Below are 25,280 nucleotides of genomic sequence, written 5' to 3' on the forward strand. Positions count from 1 at the left end.
GCAGTATTATAGTAGTTATATTCTTGTACATAGGAGCGGTATTATAGTAGTTATATTCTTGTATATAGGAGCGGTATTATAGTAGTTATAGTCTTGTACATAGGAGCAGTATTATAGTAGTTATATTCTTGTACATAGGAGGCAGTATTATAGTAGTTATATTCTTGCACATAGGAGCAGTATTATAGTAGTTATATTCTTGTACATAGGAGCAGTATTATAGTAGTTATATTCTTGTACATAGGAGGCAGTATTATAGTAGTTATATTCTTGTACATAGGAGGCAGTATTATAGTAGTAATGTTCTTGTACATAGGAGCAGTATTATAGTAGTTATAGTCTTGTACATAGGAGCAGTATTATAGTAGTTATATTCTTGTACATAGGAGGCAGTATTATAGTAGTTATATTCTTGCACATAGGAGCAGTATTATAGTAGTTATATTCTTGTACATAGGAGCAGTATTATAGTAGTTATATTCTTGTACATAGGAGGCAGTATTATAGTAGTTATATTCTTGTACATAGGAGGCAGTATTATAGTAGTAATGTTCTTGTACATAGAAGCAGTATTATAGTAGTTATATTCTTGTACATAGGAGCAGTATTATAGTAGTTATATACTTGTACATAGGAGGCAGTATTATAGTAGTTATATTCTTGTACATAGGAGGCAGTATTATAGTAGTTATATTCTTGTACATAGGAGGCAGTATTATAGTAGTTATATTCTTGTACATAGGAGCAGTATTATAGTAGTTATATTCTTGTACATAGGAGCAGTATTATAGCAGTTATATTCTTGTACATAGGGACAGTATTATAGTAGTTATATTCTTGTACATAGGAGCAGTATTATAGTATTTATATTCTTGTACATAGGAGCAGTATTATAGTAGTTATATTCTTGTACATAGGAGGCAGTATTATAGTAGTTATATTCTTGTACATAGGAGCAGTATTATAGTAGTTATATTCCTGTACATAGGAGCAGTATTATAGTAGTTATATTCTTGTATATAGGAAGCAGTATTATAGTAGTTATATTCTTGTACATAGGAGGCAGTATTATAGCAGTTATATTCTTGTACATAGGAGGCAGTATTATAGCAGTTATATTCTTGTACATAAGGGGCAGTATTATAGTAGTTATATCCTTGTACATAGGAGGCAGTATTATAGTAGTTATATTCTTGTACATAGGAGGCAGTATTATAGTAGTAATGTTCTTGTACATATGAGCAGTATTATAGTAGTTATATCCTTGTACATAGGGGCAGTATTATAGTAGTTATATTCTTGCACATAGGAGCAGTATTATAGCAGTTATATTCTTGTACATAGGAGCAGTATTATAGCAGTTATATTCTTGTACATAGGAGGCAGTATTATAGTAGTTATATTCTTGTACATAGGAGGCAGTATTATAATAGTTATATTCTTGTACATAGAAGCAGTATTATAGTAGTTATATTCTTGTACATAGGAGCAGTATTATAGTAGTTATATTCTTGTACATAGGAGCAGTATTATAGTAGTTATATTCTTGTACATAGGAGCAGTATTATAGTAGTTATATTCTTGTACATAGGAGCAGTATTATAGTAGTTATATCCTTGTACATAGGAGCAGTATTATAGCAGTTATATTCTTGTACATAGAAGCAGTATTATAGTAGTTATATTCTTGTGCATAGGAGCAGTATTATAGTAGTTATATTCTTGTACATAGGAGGCAGTATTAAAGTAGTTATATTCTTGTACATAGGAGCAGTATTATAGTAGTTATATTCTTGTACAAAGGAGCAGTATTATAGTAGTTATATTCTTGTACATAGGAGCAGTATTATAGCAGTTATATTCTTGTACATAGGAGGCAGTATTATAGCAGTTATATTCTTGTACATAGGAGCAGTATTATAGTAGTTATATTCCTGTACATAGGAGCAGTATTATAGTAGTTAGATTCTTGTATATAGGAGGCAGTATTATAGTAGTTATATTCTTGTACATAGGAGCAGTATTATAGTAGTTATATTCTTGTACATAGGAGCAGTATTATAGTAGTTATATTCTTGTACATAGAAGCAGTATTATAGTAGTTATATTCTTGTACATAGGAGCAGTATTATAGTAGTTATATTCTTGTACATAGGAGGCAGTATTATAGTAGTTATATTCTTGTACAGAGGAGCAGTATTATAGTAGTTATATTCTTGTACATATGAGCAGTATTATAGTAGTTATATTCTTGTACATACGAGCAGTATTATAGTAGTTATATTCTTGTACATAGGAGGCAGTATTATAGTAGTTATATACTTGTACATAGGAGCAGTATTATAGTAGTTATATTCTTGTACATAGGAGCAGTATTATAGTAGTTATATTCTTGTACATAGGAGCAGTATTATAGTAGTTATATACTTGTACATAGGAGCCAGTATTATAGTAGTTATATACTTGTACATAGGAGCCAGTATTATAGTAGTTATATACAGTTGCAATAAAAAGTATGTGAACCCTTTTGGAATTATATGGATTTCTGCACAAATTGGTCATAAAATGTGATCTGATCTTCATCTAAGTCACAACAATAGACAATCACAATCTGCTTAAACTAATAACACAAAGAATTAAATGTTACCATGTTTTTATTGAACACACCATGTAAACATTCACAGTGCAGGTGGAAAAAGTATGTGAACCCCTAGACTAATGTCATATCCAAGAGCTAATTTGAGTGAGGTGTCAGCCAACTGGAGTCCAATCAATGAGATGAGATTGGAGGTGTTGGTTACAGCTGCCCTGCCCTATAAAAAACATACACCAGTTCTGGGTTTGCTTTTCTCAAGAAGCATTGCCTGATGTGAATGATGCCTCGCACAAAAGAGCTCTCAGAAGACCTACGATTAAGAATTGTTGACTTAAGCATAAAGCTAGAAAGGGTTATAAAAGTATCTCCAAAAGCCTTGCTGTTCATCAGTCCACGGTAAGACAAATTGTCTATAAATGGAGAAAGTTCAGCACTGCTGCTACTCTCCCTAGGAGTGGCCGTCCTGTAAAGATGACTGCAAGAGCACAGCGCAGACTGCTCACTGAGGTGAAGAAGAATCCTAGAGTGTCAGCTAAAGACTTACAAAAGTCTCTGGCATATGCTAACATCCCTGTTAGCGAATCTACGATACGTAAAACACTAAACAAGAATGGATTTCATGGGAGAATACCACAGAGGAAGCCACTGCTGTCCAAAATAACATTGCTGCATGTTTACAGTTTGCACAAGAGCACCTGGATGTTCCACAGCAGTACTGGCAAAATATTCTGTGGACAGATGAAACCAAAGTTGGGTTGTTTGGAAGAAACACACAACACTATGTGTGGAGAAAAATAGGCACAGCACACCAACATCAAAACCTCATCCCAACTGTGAAGTATGGTGGTGGGGGCATCATGGTTTGGGACTGCTTTGCTGCGTCAGGGCCTGGACGGATTGCTATCATCGAAGGAAAAATGAATTCCCAAGTTTTTTAAGACATTTTGCAGGAGAACTTAAGGCCATCTGTCCACCAGCTGAAGCTCAACAGAAGATGGGTGTTGCAACAGGACAACGACCCAAAGCATAGAAGTAAATGAACAACAGAATGGCTTAAACAGAAGAAAATACACCTTCTGGAGTGGCCCAGTCAGAGTCCTGACCTCAACCCGATTGAGACGCTGTGGCATGACCTCAAGAAAGCGATTCACACCAGACATCCCAAGAATATTGCTGAACTGAAACAGTTCTGTAAAGAGGAATGGTCAAGAATTACTCCTGACCGTTGTGCACGTCTGATCTGCAACTACAGGAAACGTCTGGTAGAAGTTTATTGCTGCCAAAGGAGGTTCAACCAGTTATTAAATTGAGGATTTTACTAAGTCATGACGTAAAGTCATGATTTTATGAAGGACACGGAGGCGAGTATTTGCTTAACTCTTTCTTTACTGAAAGTTTAGCAGCAAAGACAATTAAAGAAAAACCATCAGAGTAACCATGGTAACAACTCCACCCCTTCAGTCCTTATATAAGGAGCATCACTGGCCGGACACCTCCTCTTTCTTTGCGATCTTCAAACAGCGAGATCTGAGACGGACAACAGCAGCCGGAACCTCAGCCGTGGAACAATCAAAACGGCACCCCCGGTAGGTGAGAATCTGATGACAATCGGGAAATCAACCTGGAAGGGAGAAAAGAAACACATCATGGTAGAAAACTACACAAAAAACGGTTTGTTTTCTTAGACAATTACCACCGCCTAACTAACCCCCCAGTGCATAAGGGAACAATAGATAAATAATATCATACATTAAATATAAGAGAAAAAAGAACACCACAGACCAGATGGGAGGGCGAAAGCAAAGGGAGGGAAATACTCGCCTCCGTGTCCTTCATAAAATCATGACTTTACGTCATGACTTAGTAAAATCCTCAATTTTATATCAGGACACGGAGGCTCATATTTGCAAGTTTAAAGCTGAGCAATGACGGAGGTAAAAACATGAGGATCAGGTCTGAAATAGAATTCCCGAAAGGTAGAGACTCGGGACCAATCTGCCAGCTTCAAGACATCCTCCAAATGGGCTCCGGCCACCGACATTGAGGAAGCCGCTGCCCCACGTACCGAATGCGCGGTAAATATGGAAGTGTCAACCCCCGAGAGAGAAAGAATCCACTTCACCCACCGGGAAAGCGTAACGCTGGTTACCGGAGCAAAAGGGCGCCGAAAAGAAATGAACAATTGAGGGGAATCCCCAGAGCGAAAAGATAGGGTGCGAGACTCGTATTCTCTTAAGCATGCAACGGGGCACAGTTGCAGAGAAGAAGGAAAAGATGGAAAAGTAACCGACTTAATACCCGTTTTCGTGCGACGAGATATGTTGAACATAACGCCTTGCGGAGTAAAATAACGCGCGTCAATGTCCAAAGCACGGACGTCCGAGACGCGCTTACACGACACCAAACAAAGAAGGGTCACTAACTTGGCTGAGAGTTGCCGAAGAGACAGTAAAGAGTTGAGGGGCCAACCCTCCAAGAAACTGAGAACTGTAGCGACATCCCAAGTGGTAGAGAAACGAGGTCTAGGAGGACGCGACAGGCGAGACCCCCGTAACAATCTACAAACCAAAGGGTGTTGGCCGGCGGGGCAACCGTCAAAACCGGAATGTCTGGAGGAAATAGCGGAGCGGTACACGTTTAATGTACGGTAAGCTTTACCCGCCTCAAAGAGTGAAGTGAGGAATTGAAGAATAGCGGCTACAGGGGCTTGCAGGGGATCCAAGTTCCGTGAATCGCACCAACAAACCCAGACGTCCCACGCAGACTGATAGGCTCGTCTAGTGCCTGGAGCCCAAGCTGACTCCAACAGCTGCCTGGTTGCTGTCGAAAATTGTGAGGAATCCCAGGAACCCTCTGAAACTCAGCAAGCTAGAAGCTGCAAGGATCCGTCTAGCAGGAGTGGATGTTGGCAACCGTAAGGGTCGAGCAGCAGCTGAGGAAAAAACGGTAGAAGCCGAGGTACCTCCGTGAGAAGATTCAGCAACTGTGGAAACCACGATTGCGTCTGCCAAAAGGGAACTAACAGTACTAACTGCGCTTGTTGGCGGCGAACATGAGCGAGTACACGAGGAATCAGTGCGAATGGGGGAAAAGCATAGTGGAGAGATTCGCTCCAGTTATAGAGGAAGGCATCTACGGCTTCCGCTTGCGGATCTGGACGCCAACTGAAGTACCTGGGTAGCTGAGTATTCAGGCGTGACGCAAACAAATCGATGCAAAACGGGCCCCAAAGAGATACAATATCTTGGAAGACCCTCGGATCCAACCTCCAGTCGCTGGAGTCCGAAATGTAACGAGAACTCTAGTCGGCTAAGGTGTTGTGGAGGCCTGGAATGTATTCCGCCACCACCGAAATTCTGTTGGAAAGACAAAACTCCCGAAAGTCTTTGGCCAGACAAGACAGAACCCTGGACCGAGTTCCCCCTAGGCAGTTCACGTACCGGACAGCAGAGACATTGTCCATACGTAGGCGAATACACGCCCGAACCGAACCCTGAGCGAAACTGCGGATCGCAAAGGAACCTGCTAAGAGCTCGAGGGCATTGATGTGAAGACGAGCCTCCACCGGAGACCACGCTCCACCCGTGGAGACTCCCTGACAGTGTGCTCCCCACCCCATCAGACTGACGTCGGACTCGATAACCATATCTGGATGCGGGCCGAAAATGGCCCGGCCGTTCCATACTGACAAATTGTGTATCCACCAAATCAACTCGTCTCTGGTCTCCGAATCCAAGACCAGAGTATCTGAGTATGAGGCTCCCGCTCTCAGGTGAGCAATTTTTAGTCTCTGTAAAGCACGATAATGGAGGGGAGCTGGGAATATCGCCTGAATGGAAGAAGTGAGAAGACCGATCAGGCGAGCCAGGTGTCGGAGGGATAACTGTGGGAGCAATAACGCATGACGAATCTCTTTGCGGATCGTCTTGACTTTGGCTAAGGGAAGACTGAGGGATTGATCCAAAGAGTTTATGGCAAAACCCAGGAACTCTACTGTGGTGGCTGGTGTGAGGCACGACTTCTCCACATTGAGAATAAAACCTAGCCCCTGAAGAAGTGATTTGGCAATCTCCAAGTGATCTAACAGAAGGGAAGGATTCTGGGCCATGATCAGGATGTCGTCTAAATAGATGATTAGACGCACCCCTCTCGCTCTGAGCCAAGCCACTACCGGTTTCAAGAGTTTTGTAAAACACCACGGAGCGGAGGATAGGCCAAACGGGAGGCAAGTAAACCTCCATGTCTGACCGTTCCATAAAAACTGAAGGAGATTTCAGGACGAAAGAGCTATCGGAACTGTAAGGTACACATCCTTCAGATCCAACTTGACGAACCAGTCTCTTGGAAGAAGCATATCTCTCAGAAGATGGATGCCCTCCATTTTGAAATGTCTGTAGCGAACGAAGACATTCAAATGTTTGAGATTTATGACCGGTCGGAACTGGCCACCTTTCTTCTGTACCAGAAAGATGCTGCTCAGTACCCCCAAGTGAGGCTCGGGAGACAACTCTATAGCTCCTTTGAATAGAAGGGACGAAAGTTCTGCATGTAAGAGCGTTTGGTTTGAGACTGGACCCCATAGAATAGCGGGAAGGTTCGATGGGGTGGATACCAGTTCGATGGTAAAACCCCGGACCGTAGAGAGAACCCACTGGTCTGAGGTGATCTTTGACCACACATGGGAAAAGAGACGGAGTCTTCCCCCAACTTGTTGGGGAAACAGGGACGACACACACGGACGACTTACCATATGGGTGTCTAGACCCAGAAGCGCCTCGGAACCCTCTGAAGCGAGAAGGACCTCCGCGGGACGGGAAGAAGGTAGGTTGGTACTTGGAATCCTGCAGCGACTGGCGGTAAATGAAGGAGCCACGGCCCGTGCCTCTGGGCTGGAAATTGGTTCGGCCGGACAGTCGGCCCCTAAGATTGCCGGCCCTGGAGGAAAAACGCGTCTGGAAAACGCGGCGCATGGAGCTTTGCGCCTTATCAAGGGCCGTAAAGGCCCCAACATACTTTCCCAATTCTTTTATGAACGGGTCTCCAAAGAGGAGACCTTGTGCCTCTTTCCCAGATTCTGACAGGGATAAATAGGCCAATTTGGGCTCAATCTTCATTAATATGGCCTTTCTTCTTTCAATGGCAATTGAAGTATTTACATTGCCAGTCAGACAAATAGCTCTTTGGCCCCAACCACTGAGAGCCTCAAGGTCAACTTGTGTGCCCGCTGCCTTAGCACATTCAGCGAGATCAAAGATTTTAGCCAATGGCCCGGTCAAATCAAGCAGCTTGTCTTGGCAAGCTTTCAATGCCGAGTCCAACCCCTTGCGCGGGTTGAACCCCGTTTTAGCAAGAAACTGAACCACTTTAGGGTCCACGCTGGGGGTTTCACATATCTTGTGCGGAATCAGAGGTCGCGAGCATTCCGCCCGTAGTTTACTGCGAGCCTCTTTGGATAGGGGAGTACGGATCCTTGCTTCCAGATACTGAGCCACGTGAGTGGCGGGAAGCCATTCAGAGGACCTCGGATGGTGCAATTGGTCGGGGTCGAACAGAGGGTCCCCCATGGGATCCAGGATTGCATCTTTGTCAGACACTAAAGGATCAATACCTGTCCCCGTTACATTAGACGGGTCATCCTCAATAGCAGGATCAACTGCCACATCAATTAAATCATCCTCCCCAGACTGGTGGGGGTAATCATCATAAGCCTCCTCAACAGACTCTGCGTCTGAATCAGAAACCGGCTCCGGTTGGGACTGGGCGGTTTTCCAAGATCGCACCCTTTCTGCCGGGCGCGGGTTAGCTCTTTTGCGCGACTTTAACGCGCATTCATTAGATGGGACAGAGCCCACATTCACATGTGTTCTGGAGGCAGGAGGGGGCATGTCAGTGATAGGTTGAGCCCTCAGGGCCTGGGAGATAGATTGTGATAAGGACACTGACACCGAGCCCATAGCAGCTACTATAGCTTCAGAAATAGACTGCTGGAGATTAGCAGCCTGTACCTCCTGAGCAGAGACCTCATTAACCCCATGGGGAGGGACTGGTGACACATGACCAGAGTGTCTCACCTGAATAGAGCTGGCCGGGGACACAGGGACGTTAGACATGCTGGCAGGGACTATCTGGAGGAGTAAGTCACCCCTACAGATAGAAGAACTGTACTGTAGAATCCGGAGAGATGAACTGAGAGGAAGGGAGCCGCAGCGATGCAGAGCAGCGACGAGACTCCTCCCCTTCACCAGAACCTCCAATGAGGTGAACGGAGACAAACGACGGCGGCCGAGAATCTCGCTCAGTATCACGAGATCTCGGCGCCTGAAGAGAACTGCGCCGCAAAAGCCCGGGAAAACGGAGCGGGAACAAGGACACAGGTAATGAAGAAGGAAGGGGGGAGGGGGGAAAGGAAACAGTAAAATGGCTGAGACACCCCTAAGGGAAAAACAGCCTAAATCGGAACGCCGGAATGAGGGGGAGCCTAACAATGCGCCGACAGCGCGAATAGGCAGAGAAAACAGATAACAGCTAAGCGATTAACCCCCAAAGGTAGGGAATGAAATATATATATATATATATATATATATATATATATATATATATAGGATAGAGAGAAAAATAGAGGAAGAAAAGTCTTCCAGCAAGGGACTAAGATAGGAATACAGCGTAACTAAGGTATAGTAATAAAATATAAGTACAAAGAAGTATAGATATATATATAAAATCCAGTAAATGAAACGGCATGTAAAATCATCCACTTATCTGAGCTGGAGCAGCAAAGAAAGAGGAAGTGTTCATGTGGTGATGCGCCTTATATAGGGGCTATGGGGTGGCGTTATTGCCATGGTTACACTGATGGTTTTTCTTTAATTGTCTTTGCTGCTAAATTTTCAGTAAAGAAAGAGTTAAGCAAATATGAGCCTCCGTGTCCTGATATAAAATCCAAGGGTTCACATACTTTTTCCACCTGCACTGTGAATGTTTACATGGTGTGTTCAATAAAAACATGGTGACATTTAACTCTTTGTGTGTTATTAGTTTAAGCCGACTGTGATTGTCTATTGCTGTGACTTAGATGAAGATCAGATCACATTTTATGACCAATTTGTGCAGAAATCCACATCATTCCAAAGGGTTCACATACTTTTTCTTGCAACTGTATATGTCTATTGGTGCGGATATTGTGACAATGATTTTACTGATGCAGTCTTAGTTGTCTCAGAGGAGTCAGCCTCAGTATCCTCTATGTATGGTGAGGGGCCCAACCCTAGTCTGGGGGAGAGAACCTGCCGAGGTGTTTGGAGGAAGCCATACAGCAGAAACCATACACCCGCAGAGATACATTCAGCAGATTCAGCAAGTCATTACCTGCCACCCCACATATGTGACTGTACACCAGCTCCGTCTGATGGGGGTGACTGTACGCCAGCTCCGTCTGATGGGGGTGACTGTACGCCAGCTCCGTCTGATGGGGGTGACTGTACGCCAGCTCCGTCTGATGGAAGTGACTGTACGCCAGCTCCGTCTGATGGGGGTGACTGTACGCCAGCTCCGTCTGATGGGGGTGACTGTACGCCAGCTCCGTCTGATGGGGGTGACTGTACGCCAGCTCCGTCTGATGGGGGTGACTGTACGCCAGCTCCGTCTGATGGGGATGACTGTACGCCAGCTCCGTCCGATGGGGGTGACTGTACGCCAGCTCCGTCTGATGGGGGTGACTGTACGCCAGCTCCGTCTGATGGGGGTGACTGTACGCCAGCTCCGTCTGATGGGGGTGACTGTACGCCAGCTCCGTCTGATGGGGGTGACTGTACGCCAGCTCTGTCTGATGGGGGTGACTGTACGCCAGCTCTGTCTGATGGGGGTGACTGTACGCCAGCTCCGTCTGATGGGGGTGACTGTACGCCAGCTCCGTCTGATGGAAGTGACTGTACGCCAGCTCCGTCTGATGGGGGTGACTGTACGCCAGCTCCGTCTGATGGGGGTGACTGTACGCCAGCTCCGTCTGATGGAAGTGACTGTACGCCAGCTCCGTCTGATGGGGGTGACTGTACGCCAGCTCCGTCTGATGGGGGTGACTGTACGCCAGCTCCGTCTGATGGGGGTGACTGTACGCCAGCTCCGTCTGATGGGGGTGACTGTACGCCAGCTCCGTCTGATGGGGGTGACTGTACGCCAGCTCCGTCTGATGGGGGTGACTGTACGCCAGCTCCGTCTGATGGGGGTGACTGTACGCCAGCTCCGTCTGATGGGGGTGACTGTACGCCAGCTCCGTCTGATGGGGGTGACTGTACGCCAGCTCCGTCTGATGGGGGTGACTGTACGCCAGCTCCGTCTGATGGGGGTGACTGTACGCCAGCTCCGTCTGATGGGGGTGACTGTACGCCAGCTCCGTCTGATGGGGGTGACTGTACGCCAGCTCCGTCTGATGGGGGTGACTGTACGCCAGCTCCGTCTGATGGGGGTGACTGTACGCCAGCTCCGTCTGATGGGGGTGACTGTACGCCAGCTCCGTCTGATGGGGGTGACTGTACGCCAGCTCCGTCTGATGGGGGTGACTGTACGCCAGCTCCGTCTGATGGGGGTGACTGTACGCCAGCTCCGTCTGATGGGGGTGACTGTACGCCAGCTCCGTCTGATGGGGGTGACTGTACGCCAGCTCCGTCTGATGGGGGTGACTGTACGCCAGCTCCGTCTGATGGGGGTGACTGTACGCCAGCTCCGTCTGATGGGGGTGACTGTACGCCAGCTCCGTCTGATGGGGGTGACTGTACGCCAGCTCCGTCTGATGGGGGTGACTGTACGCCAGCTCCGTCTGATGGGGGTGACTGTACGCCAGCTCCGTCTGATGGGGGTGACTGTACGCCAGCTCCGTCTGATGGGGGTGACTGTACGCCAGCTCCGTCTGATGGGGGTGACTGTACGCCAGCTCCGTCTGATGGGGGTGACTGTACGCCAGCTCCGTCTGATGGGGGTGACTGTACGCCAGCTCCGTCTGATGGGGGTGACTGTACGCCAGCTCCGTCTGATGGGGGTGACTGTACGCCAGCTCCGTCCGATGGGGGTGACTGTACGCCAGCTCCGTCCGATGGGGGTGACTGTACGCCAGCTCCGTCCGATGGGGGTGACTGTACGCCAGCTCCGTCCGATGGGGGTGACTGTACGCCAGCTCCGTCTGATGGGGGTGACTGTACGCCAGCTCCGTCCGATGGGGGTGACTGTACGCCAGCTCCGTCCGATGGGGGTGACTGTACGCCAGCTCCGTCTGATGGGGGTGACTGTACGCCAGCTCTGTCTGATGGGGGTGACTGTACGCCAGCTCCGTCTGATGGGGGTGACTGTACACCAGCTCCGTCTGATGGGGGTGACTGTACGCCAGCTCCGTCTGATGGGGGTGACTGTACGCCAGCTCCGTCTGATGGGGGTGATTGTCCTGAGTGTTTTGATTGGAAGTTTCATCCCTGTCCTTTGTGGTGATCGCCGTGATATTTGATGGTCGGCTCTACTGAGAATGCTGCACCCCTAAATCCAGCTCATCTCACCCTCTGCGCACACCGCCAAGGCTGCTCATTCAGATATAATACCCAGTCATAATTATATAATTACAAATTTGTATTATTCTTTATGTTCCAATTCACCATCATTTTCAACATCTCAGCTTGCTGTCAGTGACTAGAATCACGTGGTTTGCATCTTGAGACTGAAAACCAGCACTGCTCAATGCTGAGGGCTTGTTACAGTGTGTTGTCATGTGATAACTGTATTTAGTGTCCTCTTCCATGTCTCTCCTCAGCAGAACAAATGTCCCTCGGTCGGCAAGAAGCATTTGAAATATTCAAACGAGATTATCCAGACAAAGTCGGCATCGAAGACAACAAGGCATTGCTGAAACAGAGGTGGGTGGCATGAGCTGGTAGAGATGGTGGGCCTGGTCTGTGATGGGGCAGAGCATGGCCATAAGGCTTTCGCTTCATGTATCCACGTACATAAGCTGGTTTCCTACTACCAAGCTGGTGAGATCACTGGCTGAAGCAGTTCACCGCCACAGACAATGGTGGGCTGAACTGGACCTTTCCTGTCATTTTTCAGCATATCGAGATGTACCATAAAGTGGATGGAATCACCAAACAGCAGTAATGGGGGATCAGTTAGGTCAGGTATGGCTTATGGAGGGGAACAGAGTAGCCTGGAGGAGGACAGGAGTGTCTGAAGGAGGACAGAGGAGCCTGCAGGAGGACAGAGGAGCCTGCAGGAGGACAGAGGAGCCTGCAGGAGGACAGAGGAGCCTGCAGGAGGTCAGAGGAGCCTGCAGGAGGTCAGAGGAGCCTGCCGGAGGTCAGAGGAGCCTGCCGGAGGATAGAGGAGCCAGCCGGAGGACAGAGGAACCAGCCGGAGGACAGAGGAGCCAGCCGAAGGACAGAGGAGCCAGCCGGAGGACAGAGGAGCCAGCCGGAGGACAGAGGAGCCTGCCGGAGGACAGAGGAGGGCCGCCCGTAGGAGCCGTCAGGTGGTAGGGCCGCCCGTAGGAGCCGTCAGGTGGTAGGGCCGCCCGTAGGAGCCGTCAGGTGGTAGGGCCGCCCGTAGGAGCCGTCAGGTGGTAGTGCCACCCGTAGGAGCCGTCAGGTGGTAGGGCCGCCCGTAGGAGCCGTCAGGTGGTAGGGCCGCCCGTAGGAGCCGTCAGGTGGTTGGTTGGGCCGCCAGTAGGAGCCGTCAGGTGGTTGGTTGGGCCGCCAGTAGGAGCCGTCAGGTGGTTGGTTGGGCCGCCAGTAGGAGCCGTCAGGTGGTTGGGCCGCCAGTAGGAGCCGTCAGGTGGTTGGGCCGCCAGTAGGAGCCGTCAGGTGGTTGGTTGGGCCGCCAGTAGGAGCCGTCAGGTGGTTGGTTGGGCCGCCAGTAGGAGCCGTCAGGTGGTTGGTTGGGCCGCCAGTAGGAGCCGTCAGGAGGACAGAGGAGCCTGCAGGAGGACAGAGGAGCCTGCAGGAGGTCAGAGGAGCCTGCAGGAGGTCAGAGGAGCCTGCCGGAGGTCAGAGGAGCCTACCGGAGGTCAGAGGAGCCTGCCGGAGGATAGAGGAGCCAGCCGGAGGACAGAGGAACCAGCCGGAGGACAGAGGAGCCAGCCGAAGGACAGAGGAGCCAGCCGGAGGACAGAGGAGCCAGCCGGAGGACAGAGGAGCCAGCCGGAGGACAGAGGAGCCTGCCGGAGGACAGAGGAGCCTGCCGGAGGACAGAGGAGCCTGCCGGAGGACAGAGGAGCCTGCCGGAGGACAGAGGAGCCTGCCGGAGGACAGAGGAGCCTGCCGGAGGACAGAGGAGGGCCGCCCGTAGGAGCCGTCAGGTGGTAGGGCCGCCCGTAGGAGCCGTCAGGTGGTAGGGCCGCCCGTAGGAGCCGTCAGGTGGTAGGGCCGCCCGTAGGAGCCGTCAGGGGGTAGGGCCGCCCGTAGGAGCCGGCAGGTGGTAGGGCCGCCCGTAGGAGCCGTCAGGTGGTAGGGCCGCCCGTAGGAGCCGTCAGGTGGTTGGTTGGGCCGCCAGTAGGAGCCGTCAGGTGGTTGGTTGGGCCGCCAGTAGGAGCCGTCAGGTGGTTGGTTGGGCCGCCAGTAGGAGCCGTCAGGTGGTTGGGCCGCCAGTAGGAGCCGTCAGGTGGTTGGGCCGCCAGTAGGAGCCGTCAGGTGGTTGGTTGGGCCGCCAGTAGGAGCCGTCAGGTGGTTGGTTGGGCCGCCAGTAGGAGCCGTCAGGTGGTTGGTTGGGCCGCCAGTAGGAGCCGTCAGGTGGTTGGGCCGCCAGTAGGAGCCGTCAGGTGGTAGGACCGCCGGTCACATCTAAAATGCAGTTACAATAATGGCAGCTTCTCCTTTGCTGGTCGTGGATGGAAGTGATTAGAGGAAGCTGGAGACCTGAGGACTGACGCCTGCTTGTGTCTCCTGGTGGGACATAAAAGTCATGGCTGAACCGCAGAGATGTTGACTCATGGGAGCTGCGCTGAATCACAGTCCTGTCTGATTAACCCCGGAGTGAAGCCACAGGGGAGGCCACAGGGGGCAGAACGTGGAGGTGACTCAGGACTACAATACTGTGACGTCTGCTCATTCCCCTGAGAACCAGACACAGCTTCTCAGGATTCTTCTGACCACTGGACTTCAGGTGTCTACAGCTTCTCGGGATTCTTCTGACCACTGGACTTCAGGTGTCTACAGCTTCCCAGGATTCTTCTGAGCTCTGGACTTCAGGTGTCTACAGCTTCTCGGGATTCTTCTGACCACTGGACTTCAGGTGTCTACAGCTTCCCAGGATTCTTCTGAGCACTGGACTTCAGGTGTCTACAGCTTCCCAGGATTCTTCTGAGCACTGGACTTCAGGTGTCTACAGCTTCCCGGGATTCTTCTGAACTCTGGACTTCAGGTGTCTACAGCTTCCCAGGATTCTTCTGACCACTGGACTTCAGGTGTCTACAGCTTCCCAGGATTCTTCTGACCACTGGACTTCAGGTGTCTACAGCTTCCCGGGATTCTTCTGAACTCTGGACTTCAGGTGTCTACAGCTTCCCAGGATTCTTCTGAACTCTGGACTTCAGGTGTCTACAGCTTCCCAGGATTCTTCTGAGCACTGGACTTCAGGTGTCTACAGCTTCCCGGGATTCTTCTGAGCACTGGACTTCAGGTGTCTACAGCTTCCCAGGATTCTTCTGAACTCTGGACTTCAGGTGTCTACAGCTTCTCAGGATTCTTCTGAACTCTGGACTTCAGGTGTCTACAGCTTCGACTCACATGTGCCATTCTGTGCCGCACCGCCACGTTCCCATTCTTCTGCCGCATTCACATACACTGCCAGCCCCGGCCATATGTCCAGTCCTCTGTAGATTGAGCTCAGGCACTGTCTTGCAGCTTTATAATATTCCTTTTGTTTCTATTCCTCACCATTCTCAAGATATCTGCTTGCTGTCAGTGAATGTTTTCACCTTACTTACACAGTTCATTGTAAGAGACAACTCTACTACATTGGAACAGTCATAGCACATGAAAGTCGTAAAACTGGAAAACCTTGTGAACCATTATCAGATCTCTGCTTGATGTCACTGAATGTTTTTCTCCTGTTTACATGGTTTTTACAAACCCTGTGAGCCGTTCTATAACCGAAAACTCTGTCTGTAACTGTCTAGTGTTCTTTGTGTTACTTCCCTATTTCAAATTTCTCTGCTTGCTGTCACTGAATGGGAACACATGGGTTTACATACAGATCCTTAAAACCCATCCTGACCTAGGCCAGCTCACAGCCGAGGAAAGCTTCTGGGGCGCATCTCGGCTACATCCATAGGGCCCCGTTCTGATGGAGACGCACATACATCGCTGCAGTTGTCAGGTTTCTTCTCTTGAGCTCAGAGGCTTCCGCCTTATATAAAGTTTTCTTGCAAATAAATCTTTATTAAACTGCTGTGATGTAACCCTGTAAATACACGCTGCCCCCCGCAGGGTGATTATGGGATCACACATAAGTTCACGCTTCTCAGGGTGAAGCCTTAAAGGGGAAGTACCAAGAAAAATATTCTACAGCACCTGGGTCTAAATACTTAGTACAGCCAATGAGTTATTCAGTACAATCTATCTGTATAGCGCCACCTGCTGTTTTCCGTAGTTCTCTGTCCACCTCGCTGAGGTGGTCACATGTGCTCAGATCGATCTATCAACTGCCATCAGCCATACCGAGTGTTAAAAGCAGTGACAGTGTGACAGTTACAGGGAGAGAGCTGCAGCAGATAGGACACTCCCCCCCCCCCCCCCCCCCCCCCCCCCCGAGCGGCGATGCAGCAGAAAGGACACATCCCCTAAGCTGTAATAGGGAGAGCAGCAGCAGAAAGGACACATCCCCTAAGCTGTGATAGGGAGAGCAGCAGCAGAAAGGACACATCCCCTAAGCTGTGATAGGGAGAGCAGCAGCAGAAAGGACACATCCCCTAAGCTGTGATAGGGAGAGCAGCAGCAGAAAGGACACATCCCCTAAGCTGTGATAGGGAGAGCAGCAGCAGAAAGGACACATCCCCTAAGCTGTGATAGGGAGAGCAGCAGAAGAAAGGACACACCCTGAACTTTGATAGGGAGAGCTGCAGTAAAAAGGACACCCCCCCTGAGCTGTGATAGGGAGAGCTGCAGTAAAAAGGACACACCCCCTGAGCTGTGATAGGGAGAGCTGCAGAAGAAAGGACACCCCCCTGAGCTGTGATAGGGAGAGCTGCAGAAGAAAGGACACACACCCTGAGCTGTGATAGGGAGAGCTGCAGTAAAAAGGACACACCCAATAGGTAGTCTTGTCCCCGTCCCCGCCTGCCATTGGCTGCCCCCCCCTGCAACGGTTGTTTTCATCCGCGTGCAGGGACCAGGAGCGGCGCAGGGAGCGTGGACCCAGGTAAGTATATTTAGTGTGAGGGGCCCGGACTATTTTTTTTTTATACACCGTTTTTTTTTTTATACACCGTTTTTTTTTTTATCGCAGGATAACCCCTTTTAGTCTGGCTCTGGGCATAACCGTGCTGTGTGTATATAGTACTGCTACTTAAAGGGACATTCCACTGACAAGTCACACCTTGCTGCAGAGGCACCGCCACTCCTGATGAAGGCCCCATGTCTGCCATCGTGGTACACCCATTAGATCCTGCCAGAGGTAGGGTCTAAGAGGATCCTGTCATTGGCAGGCTGAAGTATTGCAGCGCATTGTACCGATATCTTCACAAGGCTTTTTAACTCTGTCAATTCCGCCACGTACTCCACAGCAGAAACCGCCACGTTTCTTGCCTCGGCTGTTCGCTGTGAACGCCGCTGACCCGCTTGCTGCTTAGTTCCATTGAACGGAGCTAAATGATGAGCGAACACCCGCAGCGGCATCCGTCCAGACTTGTGATTGGGCCCTACTCGTGACTGAGCCCCCTAGAGGTCAAAATGTTATTTTAAAAAGGTTAAAAAAAAAGTTGTAAATTTTTCCATTCAAAATGCTTCTTTATGTAAAAAAAAAACGTGACGACTGTTGCTGTAAAGCGCGTGGTGATCTCGGCCCCAGAATACTACAGACGCTGGGTGTCAGCAATGGCGGAAACTGTTGGCAAAATTGGGAGCGAGATTGACCCCTCCATCTTAAAACAGGGCGCAGAGCCCAAATGTGCCTCAAGAGGAGCTGTCGCCTCGCCTGACATGTCTGTTAGGCCTCATGCACACAACCGTATTTTTTTACGGTCCGCAAAACAGGGTTCCGTTGGTCCGTGATCCGTGACCGTTTTTTCGTCCGTGGGTCTTCCTTGATTTTTGGAGGATCCACGGACATGAAAAAACAGTCGTTTTGGTGTCCGCCTGGCCGTGCGGAGCCAAACGGATCCGTCCTGAATTACAATGCAAGTCAATGTGGACGGATCCGTTTGACGTTGACACAATATGGTGCAATTGCAAACGGATCCATCCCCATTGACTTTCAATGTAAAGTCAGGAGTCCCTTTTATACCATCGGATCTGAGTTTTCTCCAATCCGATGGTATATTTTAACTTGAAGCGTCCCCATCACCATGGGAACGCCTCTATGTTAGAATATACTGTCGGTTATGAGTTAGATCGTGAAACTCAAATCCGACAGTATATTCTAACACAGAGGCGTTCCCATGGTGATGGGGACGCTTCAGGTTAGAATATACTAAAAGAACTGTGTACATGACTGCCCCCTGCTGCCTGGCAGGTGCTGCCAGGCAGCAGGGGGCAGGCCCCCCCCCTGTTTTTAACTCATTGGTGGCCAGTGCGGCCGGCCCCCCCCCCCCCCCCTGTAGTTAACTCATTGGTGGCCAGTGGGCCCCCCCTCCCTCCCCTGTAGTTAACTCATTGGTGGCCAGTGGGCCCCCCTCCCTCCCCTGTAGTTAACTCTTTGTTGTCCAGTGCGGCCGGCCCCCCTCCCTCCCCTGTAGTTAACTCGTTGGTGGCCAGTGGGCCCTCCCTCCCCCTCCTAATTAAAATCTCCCCCCTATCATTGGTGGCAGCGGAGAGTACCGATCGGAGTCCCAGTTTAATCGCTGGGGCTCCGATCGGTAACCATGGCAACCAGGACGCTACTGCAGTCCCGGTTGCCATGGTTACTTAGCAATTTGTAGAAGCATTATACTTATCTGCGAGGCTGCGATGTCTGTGTCCGGCCGGGAGCTCCTCCTACTGGTAAGTGACAGGTCTGTGCGGCGCATTTTTTTTCATGTCCGTGGATCCTCCAAAAATCACGGAAGACCCACGGACGAAAAAACGGTCACGGATCACGGACCTACGGACCCCGTTTTTGCAGACCGTAAAAGAAAACGGTCGTGTGCATGAGGCCTTATAGTGACATGCATTCCCCATGTAACCATTCCGGAGCATCTATTACTCATAAGCTTCTAGTAGGAATAATAGAGGAACGGCACAACATAGAGATATGAATAGACGCTCCAGAATTGTTATTACTTGGAGGATAGAAGTAGTCGCTAGATGTCAGGAGAGGGGAGAGCTCCTCTTTAATAATTGCTCATGATGGTCACACGGTCAGGGTCTGTGGACAGCTGGATGGCGATCAGTAGGGGGCGCTGTGAGCACCCTATAGAGTGGATCCATGCCCTCCACTGACTCATGGGTTCTCCGATAAAATCCTAAAACAATGTCTAATTCCAGGATCCCGACCGATGGTCTTTCTGTTCTCTTGTAGATTCTCTGAAGCCAAATCCCTGGGAGAAGAAGTGAATAACGTGAGACAGCGGATCAGTGAGTACCTGGGGGGCGGCAGCAGAAGGGGGTCGCACGACGTCTAGGTCAGTGCAGCTTCATTGACTCCCTTTAGGTCCAGGCTATATGGTGACTTGCTGTTTTGTTCATCCTGGTCCTCCTGGTTCACCGACTTGTCCTCAGGTAGAACAGTTGGAAAGCAGCTCTGTATAAGGGCTCGTTCACACAATCTGCAAAAAATACGATTGATGTCTGTGTAACGTCCGTGTTGCATCCGCTTTTTTGCGGATCCACTGTAACAATGCCTATCCTTGTCCGCAGAACGGACATGCGGATAGCACATGCTGATCACATTGGAATGAATCAGTCCGCATCCTATCTGCAAAGAAAATACGGTCATGTGCACAGGGCCTAAGGGAGATTCACATGCAGCAGACACCATGTAGTATTTCCCCATGCTGGTGACGGAAATGTTTGCAGCAGAAAATCTGCCGCGTGTGAATTGACCTGAACCTTGCAGATTTCTGAAGCAATGGAAAGCTGGGTCACATCTTTCAGGCCCATCTTACATTGTGGCCTCTGCTCATCCGATGCCACATGGGTTAATGTATAGACCGCCAGAGCTTGAGGCTTCTTGACGCAGAGGCTGTTGTTCATCCTGAGCCTCCTGGTTCATCAATGTAATGATGAAATTACAGTAAAAACGAAGTCAGAAAAAAAAGAGGAAGCAGCAGACCTGTAGCTCTGTATAACGGTGTAGAGGCAGAATCTGTGGCGAGATTAAAGATCCCCCTCCCCCAGACCTGTCTTCCCTGTGTCGGAGAGGGGGGAGTTAAGCCGCCCCCATTCATATCCATCTAATTAGGTGAGATGTGCTGAAAAATAACTTGTATGGAAAGTTTTATGATGAAAATATGCAGAAATGGCGACACGTGCATGTAATTAATAACAGCAAGTAGCTAAATTGAATCGGAAGATCGATTCAACTGCTGCCAGGCTGAAGAAGCAGAACTGCAGTGTAAAGCATAGGGGACGCAGCAGCAGCCGTAGCCTCAGATGACGCAGGAGGTGGAGTTCAGTCTATTTCAGACTCCAGCAGCGATGTATAATCCTCCTCCTCTGTAGTGGCCGCTGGGAGTTATCCACCCTCCTGTAGAGGGGATTGACCCGAATTAGCTCTCAGAGGGGAAATGAATATAAAGTGCAAAATTTTCCTTTTTCCATAAAAAAAAAAAAATAAATAAAAAATGCCGGATGATTGTGCTGAATCTGGGAGTTCTTGTCCTCGTGTGATGAAAGGAAGAATGTTCCATGGCGCAGCCAGCTGGCGTCCGCGTGCATTAGTCACCACGCCCCGATGCCAGCGACTGTGCGTGCACATTGTTTATCCAATTAGATCCCAATAAATTAGGGGGAGATGAGCGCGCTCAGGGCTCGCCCCCTCTGATATATATATATGGCACGTGAGGAGCACGGACCTCTACATACGGGTGACAGATCTGCATCCAACATGAGGGGGCCGCATGCGCTGCTAGTCCCGGGGATTAGGTCTCACATTGCTGGGATTAAGCTGTAGATCTGGAGCTTTGTTTTATGACACCAGAAAATAATCGGAAGGGCCTGTATGTGTCGGAAGAGGGTCCGTCAGGGGCCCATTTAATCTGACCCGGTGCCTCGTCACGCCGAAGTGTATCATGGGAGGAAGTGGTGTAGGTAGGGGAGAGTACACCGCTCCAATCAATGGGGAAATCTGGCAGTAAGTGTTCAGTCTCCCTGCAGCGCCACCACAGGAGAAACTAAGCATTACACAATGACCATGCACATTAATGGTTTGTCTGTGTAATGCAGGAAATGTCCTCCTGACACTCCTTGTAAGCGCTGTTTGCCCCCCAATATTAATGCAGAATCGCCTAATCGGGGTATGACAATGGGTTGGACGACCCCTTTAATTAATATGCTGTTTGTGCCCCAGAAACCTGGGAGAGGAATAGGCTGCATGATATCGGCCATATTGGTTCTCATAGGGTGAGCTTCACGCAGACTGTGTCCCCGTCCTCATTTATTGCATACAGGTTTTTGGAGTCTTTGAAGCAGGATGTGCTGAGAAATGTAGTCCGCTGTGAGGATGGGACCTAACTGCAGAGCATTGACCAGGACAGCTGCTCTCGGCCGGTAATGGTTCTCCTTACAGAGCACAAGCAATGCTTCTGGGGAGAAATTATGGAAAAGAGCTCTCCTCCAGAAGGAAGAAACTGTCTCTCTAGTGCCACCTATAGGTAGCTGTCTGACCCATCGTGGAGCCATGAAGCATGACTTTGGATGTCGGACCACAGTGTACTTCTAATCGGGGTCCTGGTCGGCCGGGCAAGAGGCCTGAATCGCTGCTCTCTAGAGGGAAATATATAGCTATAAGAGAAGATATAATATATGTGCTGCCCCAGTTTATCTAATCCGTGAATGATGAGAGTCAGAATCCTTGGCTCCAGTCGAGTAGTCGGTTTACATCCCATTCATTAATGTTTCCTGCCCTTTGTCACATTGGGTGGTAGCTGTACCCTCTAGACAAAGGTGGGGTCACCTCATCTTATAAATTGCTTCATAGAAGCTGCCAACACAAATTACAGTGAAAATGATATGCTGAATTTCTATCTTCTATATCAGGGCTCAGTTTTTCGGATACCAAGTACCAGATCCCCTGTATGAACATAGAGTTACATGAGGGAGCTCAGGAGATTACTGCATACATATATATACCGCCAGCACTAGAGGGAGCTCAGGAGATTACTACATACAGATATATACAGCCACCACTAGAGGGAGCTCAGGAGATTACTACATACAGATATATACAGCCACCACTAGAGGGAGCTCAGGACATTACTACATACAGATATATACAGCCACCACTAGAGGGAGCTCAGGAGATTACTACATACAGATATATACAGCCACCACTAGAGGGAGCTCAGGAGATTACTACATACAGATATATACAGACACCACTAGAGGGAGCTCAGGAGATTACTACATACAGATATATACAGCCACCACTAGAGGGAGCTCAGGAGATTACTACATACAGATATATACACCGACCACTAGAGGGAGCTCAGGAGATTACTGCATACAGATACATACAGCCACCGCTAGAGGGAGCTCAGGAGATTACTACATACAGATATATACAGCCACCACTAGAGGGAGCTCAGGAGATTACTGCATCCAGATATATACAGCCACCACTAGAAGGAGCTCAGGAGATTACTACATACAGATATATAAAGCCACCACTAGAGGGAGCTCAGGAGATTACTACATACAGATATATACAGCCAGCACTAGAGGGAGCTCAGGAGATTACTACATACAGATATATACAGCCACCACTAGAGGGAGCTCAGGAGATTACTACATACAGATATATACAGCCACCACTAGAGGGAGCTCAGGGGATTACTACATACAGATATATACAGCCACCACTAGAGGGAGCTCAGGAGTTTACTACATACAGATATATACAGCCACCACTAGAGGGAGCTCAGGGGATTACTACATACAGATATATACAGCCACCACTAGAGGGAGCTCAGGAGTTTACTACATACAGATATATACAGCCACCACTAGAGGGAGCTCAGGGGATTACTACATACAGATATATACAGCCACCATTAGAGGGAGCTCAGGAGTTTACTACATACAGATATATACAGCCACCACTAGGGGGAGCTCAGGAGATTACTACATACAGATATATACAGCCACCATTAGAGGGAGCTCAGGAGATTACTACATACAGATATATACAGCCACCACTAGAGGGAGCTGAGGAGATTACTACATACAGATATATACAGCCACCACTAGAGAGAGGTCAGGAGATTACTGCATACAGATATATACAGCCACCACTAGAGTGAGCTCAGGAGATTACTACATACAGATATATACAGCCACCACTAGGGGGAGGTCAGGAGATTACTACATACAGATATATACAGTCACCACTAGAGGGAGCTCAGGAGATTACTGCACACAGATATATACAGCCACCACTAGAGGGAGCTCAGGAGATTACTACATACAGATATATACAGCCACCACTAGAGGGAGCTCCGGAGATTACTACATACAGATATATACAGCCACCACTAGAGGGAGCTCAGGAGATTACTGCACACAGATATATACAGCTACCACTAGAGGGAGCTCAGGAGATTACTATATACAGATATATACAGCCACCACTAGAGGGAGCTCAGGAGATTACTACATACAGATATATACAGCCACCACTAGAGGGAGCTCAGGGGATTAGTACATACAGATATATACAGCCACCACTAGAGGGAGCTCAGGAGATTACTACATACAGATATATACAGCCACCACTAGAGGGAGCTCAGGAGATTAGTACATACAGATATATACAGCCACCACTAGGGGGAGCTCAGGAGATTACTACATACAGATATATACAGCCACCACTAGGGGGAGCTCAGGAGATTAGTACATACAGATATATACAGCCACCACTAGAGGGAGCTCAGGAGATTACTGCATATAGATATATGCAGTCACCACTAGAGGGAGCTCAGGAGATTACTATGTACAGATATATACAGCCACCACTAGAGGAAGCTCAGGAGATTACTACATACAGATATATACAGCCACCACTAGAGGGAGCTCAGGAGATTACTGAATATAGATATATACAGCCACCACTAGAGGAAGCTCAGGAGATTACTGCATACAGATATATACAGCCACCACTAGAGGGAGCTCAGGAGATCACTGTTCACTTGCATTCAGTCCATTATGCAACGAGCTCTTTGGCTCCCCCTAGTGATGACTGCAGGCAGGCTATTCATCATCTAGGCAGAGGATTTGGTGTTTTGTAGAACTCCACTATAACCTTTCAGGAGTCCTGGGCAGAGTCTGCAGGTCTTATGAACATTTTTAAAGGAGTTTTCTCCAAAATTGAAATTAATTAAAGGCCAGAGTGCGTTTAACGTTCAAAATGAAAGCCACTCACCTGGTCACCCACTGGCGTTCTGTTCCTCTGCTGAGGGTCCTGTCCCCGCTGCTTCCAGTCCACATGGGACTGGAAGTGTGATATCCCATCTGTCATCACATGTGCTGCTGCAGCCATTCACTGGCCTCAGCAGTGAACTGCATGTGACCACCGAGGCCAGTGTATGGCTGCAGCGGGACATGTGAGAGGCACAGGGCGTCACACTTTCAGTCCACGGGTCTGGTACGGAGCGCTAGTGAACAGGTGAGTGGCTTCTTTTATGTTCCCGCTCTTACTTTATTTTTGCTTGTGGTTCGGACATCCCCTTTAAGACAGTCACATGACCTCTGGCCCATCCTTGTTTAGCAAGTGACTGGCAAAACCCTGCATATGACCATTAGAGGAGGACTGTCGGGGACTGGGCGACTCCAGCTCACCGCGTCAATAGGTCCCCCCCGAAGGAGAAAGCCGACTCTTGTGTTGGGGGGGTTTAGACCGCTTTGAGAAACGTGATCTCCTTCCTTCCCGTATAAGACCCCGAGCTACGCGTGACCTCCCCCAACCGAGCGCCTCACCTCAGGTCGGGGCGCTGACACAGGGCATACCTCCCTAATCTAATTACATGGGATGATTCACAGCCGACCGCTGCCTCCATCAGCGGGGACAGTTGGAGCAGGATTAGGTGCAGAACATTCTTCTCCTCATTAACATTTTTGCTGATTGATTCAGTGTAAATTCAGTCCAGAAGGTTTCGATCTTACGGATGGACGCTCCATGGCCGGGCTCACCGCGGGGCAGCGTCGTCACAGAACAAGACATAGAGCAAGGTACAGGATGAGAAAAACATGGCTGCTTCCATCTGAAAACAGCGCTTCTCCTGACCGCAGGTTGTATGTGGCATCACAGCTCACCCCGAAACACCCGCCCCAAGGAGATGTTGGGATGAAGCTTTCTACGTGTGAATG

The 25,280-nt window shown here is 48.9% G+C and overlaps 1 protein-coding gene across 4 annotated transcripts in view; it reads left to right on the forward strand.

The window, feature by feature from the left end:
• The window catches only part of KIF6 (kinesin family member 6), a 180,154-nt gene that overhangs the window by 80,965 nt on the left and 73,909 nt on the right, over positions 1-25,280 (forward strand). For all 4 annotated transcript variants that reach the window (XM_040430763.1, XM_040430765.1, XM_040430764.1 and 1 more), the window contains 2 exons: positions 12,386-12,488; positions 19,279-19,334. In XM_040430763.1, the coding sequence (XP_040286697.1) occupies positions 12,386-12,488; positions 19,279-19,334 (159 nt within the window). The remainder of the gene's footprint in view (positions 1-12,385; positions 12,489-19,278; positions 19,335-25,280) is intronic.

The sequence above is a fragment of the Bufo bufo genome, chromosome 4 (genome assembly GCF_905171765.1).
Source record: "Bufo bufo chromosome 4, aBufBuf1.1, whole genome shotgun sequence".
Lineage (NCBI taxonomy): Eukaryota > Metazoa > Chordata > Amphibia > Anura > Bufonidae > Bufo > Bufo bufo.